Source organism: Protopterus annectens, chromosome 1.part1 (genome assembly GCF_019279795.1).
Source record: "Protopterus annectens isolate FY-2018-M chromosome 1.part1, PAN1.0, whole genome shotgun sequence".
Taxonomy (NCBI): domain Eukaryota; kingdom Metazoa; phylum Chordata; order Ceratodontiformes; family Protopteridae; genus Protopterus; species Protopterus annectens.
The window spans coordinates 1,954,003,644-1,954,016,074 of record NC_056726.1 but is presented as its reverse complement, the minus strand read 5'-3'; the positions used below and the strand labels follow the sequence as shown (position 1 = coordinate 1,954,016,074).

The 12,431-nt window shown below is 36.7% G+C and overlaps 1 protein-coding gene across 4 annotated transcripts in view; it reads left to right on the top strand.

Moving 5' to 3' along the window:
• LOC122813026 (CYFIP-related Rac1 interactor A-like) overlaps positions 1 to 12,431 on the top strand; it is a 1,136,056-nt gene that overhangs the window by 1,042,093 nt on the left and 81,532 nt on the right. For all 4 annotated transcript variants that reach the window (XM_044085138.1, XM_044085156.1, XM_044085145.1 and 1 more), the window contains one exon: positions 7,155 to 7,234. In XM_044085138.1, coding sequence (XP_043941073.1) covers positions 7,155 to 7,234 — 80 coding nt within the window. The remainder of the gene's footprint in view (positions 1 to 7,154; positions 7,235 to 12,431) is intronic.

Below are 12,431 nucleotides of genomic sequence, written 5' to 3'. Positions count from 1 at the left end.
ATGGCTTCAGACCCAACCACAGCACAATGACTGCCCTCCTTTCCTTCCTAGAAACAGTAAATAGAGCTCGTGATTCTGGCTTAATTGTTTCTACATTGCTACTAGACCTCTCCAAAGCCTTCGATACCATCTCACATAGCCTACTCATTACTAAGCTCTCTGAACTTAACCTTTCTTCTTCCTCCTTGAATTGGTTCTCCAGTTACCTATCCAACCGAAATCAAGCAGTAAAATGGAAAAAAACTACCTCCTCATTTCTTAGTAACCCCACAGGTGTTCCACAAGGCTCCATTCTCGGTCCTGTTCTCTTCAACATATTTATAAATGACTTTCACAAATCACTCCCTTTCTCAAACATCATCCAATATGCAGATGATTCAACAATCATTTGCTCAGCCACCTCTATCACTACACTTCAAAAACTAACTCAGGATGCTTTCTCCACAACAGAGCAATGGATGTTAAAAAAACACCTTGCTCTTAATGCCTCCAAGACCAAACTTATGTTTTAGTTCTTCTAAAGCTACTTCTCTCAATATGAATACATTTTCAATCATTAGCCTATAACTCACCCTAGAATTGGTGTCAGACACCAAACTACTAGGGTACAAATTGACAACCAACTTAAATTTACCTCTCACCTACAAAAACATCAAAAGACCCATCAAAAACTTGGTATGCTTTATAGACAAAATGCATACCTCACCTCTGCCACTAGAACAACTCTCGCTACATTCCTGCTTATCCCTCCAACTAACATTAAATCCTCTCTCAAGAAACCACTTTCCTCTTGCTACAATAAAATTCCACCACTGTGTTTCCCTCCAGAAACTAAAATGGCTAGAGCTTCCTAATCAACTAACTTACACACAACTAACTTATCCTTAATCCCTCCCTCTGTCCTTCCCTATCTTCTGCTTTTAATATGCACCTACCCAATAGAGTATTAAGATCAAACAATCAAAACCTACTCAAAGTACACAAACCTACTCAACCTCCAGGCAAAAACCTTCTATCCTTCAACCTAGGAACTCCCTTCCCCACTCATCCCACTTCTAATCACACTGCTTTCAAAAAATCCCTTCATACACACCTAGCATCACATTGGGAATGCTCCTGCTCCCACCCTACATAACCTACTCTTCACCTACTCCATGATCTGCTCACATCTTTAATCAACCAGACAAGTCCATATAAATTATTGACTCCATATCCCTCATCTTCCCCCACTTCTTCAATTCATTGTACCTCCTCTTCCTTACTAGTAACCTGTTCTCTTAATCTGCTCTGCATAAATGGATAAGCTCATGTTAAATAGTTAATCAATTTTCCTGCAATGTATTTTAAATGCACACTTGCTGTACTACTTGATATTGCTTTATCTTTAACTGTTGTACCTATTGTTAAACTTGGTTTGTATCTAAGAATGTATGTTCAAAATTACAAAATATATATTTTTTGGAGCTTTTCTCCCCAGGACTCCATTGAAAACGGGTTCATTATGGCCCAATGGACTATCCTGGTAAACCAACTACAATAAATAAATAAATAAAATAAATAAACCTCTCAGAGTAGTTCTCCCCTTTTCGAATGATATTAACAGAACCTGTGAAGTGATTAAAAAGAACTGGAATGTTCTGCATGCTGTAGAGGAATTAAAGGATGTAAATCATGATACCCCCCTTTTTTCCTTTAAGAATAATTGCTCTTTAAAGAAAAACTATGCTACAAATCCAATAAACATACTGTAATGTTATCCAATATGACAGGGACTTATCCATGTAGAAACTGCTCTGCATGTAAGCATATTTATAATCACTTTGAACATCCCTCTATGAAGTTTAAGATTGATTTCAAATATTATGCTGATTGCAGAACTAGGAGCATGGTTTATTTTTGTTTCTACAAAGTTTGTTTCACATTCTATATAGGAAAAACTAACCAAATGTTGAAGGAGAGAATCCTTGAACATCACAGGGACAAGCGTAGCAGCAAAGAAACTAGTGCACTCGCACAGCAGGTTTTGAGAGAAGGGTTAGACCATGAGTTCCATAACTAGTACACTTGCACAGCATGTTTTGAGAGAAGGGTTAGGCCATGAGTTCCATAACTAGTGCACTCGCAGAGCATGTTTTGAGAGAAGGGTTAGGCCATGAGTTCCATAACTAGTACACTTGCACAGCATGTTTTGAGAGAAAGGTTAGGCCATGAGTTCCATAACTAGTGCACTCTCACAGCTTGTTTTGAGAGAAGGGTTAGGCCATGAGTTCCATTTTTTGTCAATGAGCATATAGGTGTAAATAACAGAGGTGGAGATTTTTGTAATAAAACTGAAGAAATAGAACAAAAATGGATTATATGTTTACAGGCTGATAAGCCCCCTGGTCTAAATAGTAAAGTTTCATTAAAACCTTTTCTAAAATCTAGATTCTTGAAACATTAGGTTTCTGATGTGTGGATTCAGACAGACATAATTGTATATATATGTACACGGAAGGTCTCTGTGGCTTTTATTCCTAATTGCTTTTAATTGTTTTAATTATGCTAGCTTGATTGTGCCTATATAAAGGGTATGCTTTCTGTTAGCAGCTGAAGTCTGATGAAGCGGTTTTGCTGAACCGCGAAAGCGTTTACTTTTGGTCCTTTTAACAATAAATATACATTTTATTTACCTGCCGTGAGTGACCGAGATTTCTATTTTTGATTATTCTTATATATTTTTTTACCTTTATTGGTCACGTTCCTTGTGGGAGACTGGTTTTATTTCTTGTATATTTAGAGAAAGTCTGGTAAGAACATGCCTTATCTTTCAAACATTACCCTAGTCATAAAATCAAGTCTAGATTGAACAAAACTCAGTGACTATGTACTTTATTCCTCAGATCTTCTAGAGCTAAATCACATTATAGTTAAATATACTCAATGTGTTACTTTTTAAGCAACTAAAATTATTTTATTTGTATTACATATTGTATAATATTGTTCTGCTTTTCTATGTTAAAAGATTTTTATATCAATATATGACATTCATTCAAATATAAGTATTGTTTTTGAACTGTTCAATACTATCATGGTCATAACTTTGAGCAAAGTTATCACAATTTAAGTAAGAATATATTTCTTGCTATATCTATTAATAAGGTTAATATTTAATCTAATAGTCCTACATTCTCAGTGATTTAGTTGTTTTATTTTAAACTGCAGTAAATAAATACATACAAAACTATCTTCTAGAGCTAACAATGAATACTGCCTGACCTCAAAGTACTAAGTGGTAAGAGGTAATTATTTCATTATGTTAAAAAACTAAAATAGAAAAATTGTGAATGTAACATGGTGTCAATAAATAATGAAGTTATCACCTAACTATAAGACACAAAGGAAAGGCATACTCAAAAATAAATCATCTAGAGTTGAAAAGATGGTGGTGGTGTAAGTGATCAAATCTGTAAGATGCTCCTGAACTGCATCACTTCAGTGGCCAGACTTGCAAAAGTTTCCAGCTGGGAAACTAAATAAAAATAATGTAAACTGGTTCATGAACATAAAACAAAAATGTGTAGCTAAAAACTTCTGACGGAAGTGTGAGTGTTTGAAGTGGGTCATGGCCTAGGGCTATGCTTTTCTGTGAAACTGAGAAACTGTATCAGAAATCTCTAAATGTATCAACAGTGCTCCTAGCTTAATAATTTGAGCCAAGAAAACTATAGCTATTAATATTTTGGAACTGTGTTCTTCTTAAAGGGGATGTATGAATGTTATAAACTCTGCAAACGTAAGCACTCTTGGTCTTAGATCTAGATTCTTAGAGGCTTTCTCTCTTATCAAAAACTTTTAACTTTAATGTAACTCTTGTATTATTTACTCTTAAGAGGCATGGTGACAGTTTGAAGGAAGGGCTTTACCTGTTTAATGATGACCATTTCAACAGTTCACACAATCTGGTGCAAAATAAATGGTCCACTTCAATTGCTAACATATAAACACAAACAAACTGGATCATTCAGGTCTCGTACTTTACTCACCAGATGAGAAAAGTAATATTGCAACATTTTCAGATTACTTTCCAGAGGGCTGCCAACTAAGTGTCCAGATGCAGGGATAAAGCAACTTCTGAACAATGAACAGTTTTGTAATTTAGAAGTGCAGACTTCTAGAACATCAAGGAGGAGTTGTCCCAGTTCAGGTGGCACACAGTTTTCCTCTAACAGTCTCTCAGAGCTAATAGCACCAGGATTGACAAATGAAGGAGCCCATTTATGTACCATTTATGTACCACAATATATGATTTACAAGCAGGGAAAAAGGCCATTAAAGATTCATTGCCAAACTTGAAAGCACGTTTCCAAACATATGAAATAAGAGTCTCATCCTTAGAGGACTACCATAGAAAAATGCTGTCTTATGTAAATCAACTAGAGAGTCTCAATAAATATCTGAAAGATATCCTTCTCTTGTTAGAAGGAAGGTCATGAAAAGACAATCAAATCATTCTGAGATGTATGAGAAGAAAATTTGCATGGCAAGCTTGATTTGGCAGTACAATAAATATTTAATCAGTGGCTGGTTCTGTTAATTAAATTAATATACAGAATTTACACTGCTCTGAATGCCCCCAAAGTCATCCTCCAAGAGATATTTATATTAAACATCCCAGTGTATCACATACTTTTCATGTTATTTTTATTGCCAAAAAGCAAGGTGCAGTTACCTGATAGGGCTATAACATAAAAGTTAATTCAGACATGCCAGAAGACTGAAAATTAAGCTTAGCTGCCCAGATACATTAGTGTTTAATACAATATGGCATAACATTCAGAATGATTTATTTAACTACTGTATGTTTTTCTTTGAACTGACCTGAATATAAAGTTTCAAGCTAAGACTGGTTATCACAAATCTGTGAAAACTGTATAACTGTGAAACACGGTAGTTTATCCTTGAAACATTTGCATGGTTGCTTTTATTTATTATGCTTTAATAAATTTCCTTCATTAAAGGTGGCTAAATAACTTTTTTAATGGAGAACAGCGGTCCAAATTTTAAAGTGGAACCAAGGGTTTTACTTCTTCTCAGACATATTGTTTTAATATTTTTTGTTACAGAACAGTTTTCTGAGTCTCTGTTTAAACTCAAGATCTCATCAAGAACTATTATATATAACCTAAAATAATGAAACCAGGATTAAAAGAGATCACTTGAAAAAATATTCACAGTGAATTTCCTTATCATTCACTACAGGGTTTTGTTGATATCTTTCATTATTATTCCATAGTATACAAATATTTTCAGCAATTATGTCAAAAAATAATTCAAAAATTAAAAGAAATGTGAGTTTTATGCATCAAGAAAGAGCAGTTTTCCAGAGACTGTGCTCATAGCTTAATCTTTCCACTAAACGCCAAGTGACTGTAAATGTAAATCTTTTTATACACTTGAGTCATGAATTTTATTTTTATAGTTTAAATATGCAGTTTTGTATTTACTTGTTACAAATTGAAACTACATCTTTTTGTATTGTTTTTATACATAAATGATTGAAAGTGTGCATACTACTTGTCTTATAAGTGTTGACTCCTGGCTGAACCTAAAACTGGTTGCACTAGATCAGTGCTCTTTTCCTGGTCCCAAAAGGGGCAGACAGTTTTTTTGTCTATTTGGTTATTCAGTTTTGTTTAACAGGATAGATTACTGACCAAATATGGCCATTTTCAGGTCATTTACATGCATAGCAACAATAGTAAATTAACATTGTAGCTATAACTAAATTACACAGTATAGCGACATAACGTAGCATTGATATAAAAATATACACATATTTGTAAGACAATTTAAAAAGAAGTAAGATCAGGAGCGTAGAGTGCATAGTACAGGTGTTACAGATGAGGTAAATCTGGTCCAGTCAAAAGACTATGGACATACTAAATACAAGTATGGGAGGGGGGTTTAGCAGTAAAGAGTGTAGAAATTGTAATAGAAGAGCTAATAACAAGAGAAGTGTATATTAGATATAATATAGTAAGAAATGGAAAGTGTAGTTGACAAAGCAGTGTGTATGAGTTTATTAGTTGGAAAGGTTTGGAGATGAAGTAGCCAAGGTTTCCCTTTGAAGAATGTAACAGTGCAAATGTGTGAGTTTGGCAACATGCCCTGTGTTCTAATATATACCCTTATATTGTTCTGTTAGGTATAGTTTCGACTGGTCTAAATGTTTATAGTCTCTGATTTCACTACGATCAGGTGGCAATGATTGCCACAGTTTAGGGTCAAGAATGATGAAGCTGTGGTCTGTGAATTAACATTTAGTGGATGGTGTAATATGTTTAGGGTCATTAGTGGACTGGCTTCTTAGGCTGTAGTGTGGGTTCAACATAGTTAGTCTCATAGTTGGGGCAGATGGTGTGTCATGATATAAGAGCTGGAAGAGAAGGGAATCAAGAAGAAGGCTGGCTCTGCCTTGAATAAAATACTTTTATAGGACGTAAGGTCTTTCAAACCCCTTGGAGGGGTTGTGCCCTTCTTGCCCTGACATAGCTAATTCCTGGGGGTAAGTTATAATTTCTTTCAGTGGGATTTGTTGGGTCTGTCAGGCTTGGCTGACTGAAATCTAATGAACATATAGGTGGGGTTTTAAACAAACATCTTAGTTCTGCATTACACATATTGGATGACGACAATAAAGAGTGTGCAAAGGGATGCTAATATTTTTACTCATTCTGTAGGCCAGGATAGAATGAAAGTGTGCAGTTATATCTAGGAAAGAATCCCATTCAAGATCCTTGTTTGTATAATTCGAAATATGTTATTATGCTGCATTTTGTTTGTCGTAATTCTGTAGTGAGTTTTGGCCATGTAAAGCTTCATACTCTCCATGTGTGTTGCTGACAGGGGTAACAATGTGACTGACACAACTCTTGCACCTTATCCCAGTGTCACTTCCACCTTCTACAGTTACCAGGATAAGCTGTTGTATAGAGTCATGTGGCAGCAAGCAACAACTGTGTGGTTTAAATGTGTCGTGCACTAGCAATGGGCTTTTGTCTCTTTCTTTCAGCATCACCTCTTCATGCTGGAAATCTCTTCTGCTCTTCAGTTTATCAAGCATGAACAGCTGTTTAATATTTAACTTGAATGTGTCTCTGCTTCCTTCTCAGAACAAGACTCTGCCAATTGAAGACACAACAGACTGCCTCAGCACCATGGCCTGTGTATGTCGAGTGATGCTAGAAACACCGTAAGTGCAGTAATTATTCTGCCTTGTGGTTAGAGTAAAGTCATGCATGCCTAGTGCATACAGATATGTGCATTAGTGTGCATGTGTGTCTGTGTGCGTCTTTCTGCACACACACACACATATGCAAGTCTGTGTGTGTACATTTGATCTTAGGCTGAGTCTACCTGTCTGTGCATTAAGCACACATTCGATTTTATTATGTATTGTAATTTCAGTAATTTACATTCAGAAACATTGTATCTCCTCTACACTTAAATAAGTGTAGTACAGATGTCTGAATGATTATTAAATTCAAAAGGATTATGTATGTAAGTGTTATCTGTGCATTATGTCTGTGTTTATTTATCTGTATTGTATTTAACTACGTGTCACTTCAAATTTAAGTTTAGGATTATATAAGTGTTTATTTCTTAGCTGAGTACAGTAAAACTAAGGAACAGTAATAAGTGAAATACATGCAATTAGATTAATGTAAAAATGACAATACATTGAAAAAATTATCAACGTTAATAAAATCTAAATAAAATAGCATTAGAATAGTGACATGACAGATATAATTAATTATTATCAAAGAGGTATAATTTAAGAGATTGTTTGAAGTCACCCAAATGTTGGTGAATTTCTGAGCCAGCCAGGTAGTAAGTTCTGGGGATGCATTCCCTAGTTAACAACGACCTGAATTTTCCATCAAAAACAACCAGTAACCTCTTGGAGGCTGAACACAGCAAGTAAAGTAGTTGCTACCAGTGCAGCATATCCCAAAGATAAGGATGAGACAGACCGTGGAGGGATAGATACACAAGGATAAGGCATTACAGATGAGACTTTGCCTGATAGGGTGCCTGTACTACCCAGAAAGAATAATGTATTGGTATCTGAGTTTCCAAGTAAGTAGCCAGGATGTGGATTGCTGTACATGTAATCATGAAAGTTCTGTATCCAGAATCCCCAAATGTATAGCATTCAAGTAGTCCAAGTGAGAGAAAACTAGGGTGTGTACCGGGGGAATGAGATGTTTAATGTGGTAGATATTGCTGAGATGATAACTAAAAGACTTAATGACTGCTGGAATCTGGCCTTTAAAGTAAATAATCAACCATATGTAATAAACGTTCAACACAAATTCCAATTTGTTACCACAATAAATAATATTACGGGAGTAAAATGAGTGGCAAAGACGGCCATGGCAAATGTTTTAAATAGGTCTGGTTTCCAAAATTTATCACCCACCCAAGAATAGATACCATTCCAAGTCCTTTTTAAGTTTGTCAGTAGCTTGCACAAACTGTCATACAGCTGCATGTCATTAGAAAAGCAGTGATAATACACTCATCTCCTAAGCGTAACACCCCACAAAAGAGACATGTATTTGGTTAACTGTTGAGGACCAAGTGCTGAGCCCATTTGAATGCCACAGTCAAGAGACTAAATTGCACAGGAATAAACTCCCTAAACCATTATCTGTATATGTTCAGGTAGGTAAGATGCAAGTCAATCCAGGCAGTATAAGCCATGTCATAGTAGTGCACTAACATATGTAATGAGATGGCAAAGTCTGCCTTGTCAAACACTGATGAGATATCAAGTAGAACCAGAACAGAATGATCCTTTGCTATATAAGGAAGTCACTAAAGACCCTAATTAGGGCTACTTCTGTGCTGTGCCTTGCCCAATTATCTCTCAGGTTCATAGCAGCCAATTATATACCTCGTTCTTGGAAACCTTACATGCACATGGAAGCTTTAAGCCTGAACAATAGTTATCCAGATCATTTGCATCTAAACCAGCCTTTTCCAGAACAAGAATAATCAAGGCATGCTCCAAGTTTGCTGGAAATATTTCATATGAAAGAGAAATGAGAACAATCCAGTACAAGACTGGGGCTAATATGTCCAGGGAAATGAGAACCATCCTGATGGGACATGGTCCAGCCCACTGGTCATATCCTATATACTGAAAATAAGGGAAATAAAATCACTGAAATTTTATAACGAAAACTCACATTAATTCCAAGGCAGTGACACTTTGCGTGGACCACCTGAAAGATCCAAATGGACACTCTGCCACACATCTGATCAGGACAAGCTTGGTGGCAAAATATTTACCAACTAAGTCGAATTCTTCATTGCACAAAACTTTCCTAGTGGTAAAACAGGCTGGACTGACAATCGTCAAATGATACATAAACTGTAAAAACTGTAGATGAAGGATCAGGTCCATGAAATAATTTCTGGATGATAATACTAATCTAGTAGTATGCAAACTGGGCAGTCTTTAATCAATTGAAAGAAAACGGTAAAACAGAGGGAATGGTGATGTCAGATTAATGCAATATTGAGATCGATTAATTTACAAAGGATTATAGGAAGATGTCCAGTATAGAGTTCAAACAGGAATTGTCTTTGTGGGAGGAGTCCAGAATGTTGTCCAAATTTCTTATAACAGCAAGGGGAATGCAGAACTACAGGAAATCCCAGTCCACTAAGCAGCATGTAGTCAGGTCCAAACAAACTCAAAAAAAGATGACAATGTCAATAAAAGAAAATGCTGGATTACAGTAGCTCATAAGTATATAGATCACAGGAATTCAAGGCATCCACACACACCCATCTGTTTCAATATTGCTGGCAAAGCAAAAAGGGAACTTGGGTACAAATGAGGGTCAAACTACAGATCATCTTATTCTCATTTCCCAGAATTTTGATGAGTGTCATAATTTTTATTCATATTTTATTGTTTGATCCTCATAAAATTTGAGGTTTTTGGGCAAATCACTGAGGAGTGAAGTCACTAAATAATGACAGGCATATGAGTTTCAAACTTCATATCTTTCACAAAATGCATGTTAATGCAAATTCTGTTCTAGCAGCTAAGTTTATAACAACAATACTAAGAACTTCTACTTATTTTAGGCCTTTATCCCCCCATTATTTTTAGCTTTTGTCCAGACCTCTTGTGCTTAGAGGTTGAGAGTTATGATCTATGATAAAGCAACAGTTCAATGTTGGATTATACACAACAGACAAATGAAAAAATCAGCAATATCTCCTCAGCCTTTGTGCAATACAGATAGCATAATATTAATCACTGGAAGTGATACATATACTCCAAACAGCTCTATTACCCTCAGAGATAGATTGTCAGCTAATATTAAGCTGATAAATTTAAAAGGTCAGCAACAGTATAGTACAGACCCTTCCAGTGACCCAACTTTGGAGGAGCACTCATATATTCAGGCCTGATTTACCTATGCACAAGGTATATCTATTTTCCTTATTTTCAGACATTATTTACCTTTTCACATAATTTTTTGAATCTCGCCTCATCACACATAATTTTTGAATCTGTCGTATACACACAAAACCATACTACATGCCAACATACTAGTGTCAACAAAAATTTAAAGAAAGAAGATGCACATCTTGCATCACCCTCTTTCAGAAGCAAAATAAAATCTTCTTGCGTGGTAGAATTTTGCAGTGCAATTCATTGAAGTCTAAAGATTTTACTCCAAATAAAGTCTGCAGAAAAACACAAATAAAAATAGCAAGAACCTGCTTGATTGCCTTTGATTACAACAGGCAATGACCCCAGCAAAAGTCACCAACAATTTATTTTAAGTGGTTTTGTCCTTCACAATATAAGACTTCCTCAAAACATAAAACACACTGGCCGGGATTCACTAATCCTCCATGTAAGACTAAGTCTTACACGGAAACTGCAGCATAACAGTATGATGTCAGCGCGTCATGCATATTCATGAGGGCACGCTGACTCAACTCTAAGGCTTACACGGAGCATGCATGAGTGCAGGGGGCATGTCAGACTGCCGAGCAGTCCAAATATCCACGCCCCTGCAAGTGTCTAAACTGCAAATGTCAACTGAAATGAGTGAGTCCGCGCAAATGTCCACATACCCAACACTACTCTCCCCCACATTCTAAATCCCTGTACAAGTTTAAAATGTAAAGGTTTCCTTTTTTTTTTTTTATTCCCACTATAGCTGCCTGTATTTGCGCGTGTATGTGCAGGTTTGCCCATTGCTTAGCTACAGGTAGCAGTGTAGACATCAAAGAGGATAATAAACTATTTATATGCAAACTAAGCCAAATAGCAATAGTGTAGTGGTAGAGCCCTCGCACAAAGAGGAGGCATTCCCGGTTCGAGTCCCGCCACTCCCCTACCTATTTTCTGTTGGAAATGTGTGCATAAAAAGGATTCCTGACATTTACCTTTTAAATTTCAGTAAAATGCAGTGAAATGACCTATGTGCTAGTGAACGATATTTTATAAATATATAAGAAGGTGGAATGGTCATGCATACTGATAAATGCATAAGTAATGTATCTTAAGCAATGTGAAGCACTACTAAGCAAAGTTTACTAGTATTAAGCACAGTTAAGTACAATTGCTCATAGCTTAGCACTGCTTTAACTAGCACAATAGCTTTGTGTGGAGCTGCGCATTGCGCCAACTAGTGTAAACAAAACATGTTCACGCGGAGCTGTGCACCGTGCAAACTAGTACAATGTTGGGCAACGTCAGGCAGCGTAGAGCAACATAGAGCAACATAGAGCAACGTTGGGCAAAGTTGAGCAAAGTCGGCTAAACACAGCCACACCTCCTAGCCAGTCTGGCCAGTAGTAAAATAAAAATCAATGGCAGGCCTCGAACCCGGGATAGTGTGCACCATAATCACAGTACTAAACCACTAATCCATGACAGCTTTAAATATGGATGCATTCCCAACACACTCATATATATCAATGGAAGTTTACCCATTGGTAAACAGGTTTGCTTTTAGCTGAGATTTTTCAAAACCGGCCAATCACAAATAAGTGCAGGAAATGAGGCATATTTAAGTTCCATAGGCGGGAATAATTGCCATAAATGGTTGCAGCTCCCATCTGCAGACAGTATGGCTGGTGTTGGAGAGGGCTCTCATTTTTGAGCACAACGGTGGGGCATTGAGGAGTCAAAAGTAATGGTTTGGCTCCTTGTCCATCATCATGATGCAAGACTCCTGCAGGGCCAGTTTCAGGGCACTGAGTACAAAGCAGAAGCCTGGAACCATCTAGCACATGATCTCACCAGTGCCACAGGTGTCCCTTGGACTGGTGAGCAGGTCAGATACCACTTCTCAGACCTGAAGAGACGCAAGGAGGACTGACTGAACCAGTGGATACAGGAGGCCCAT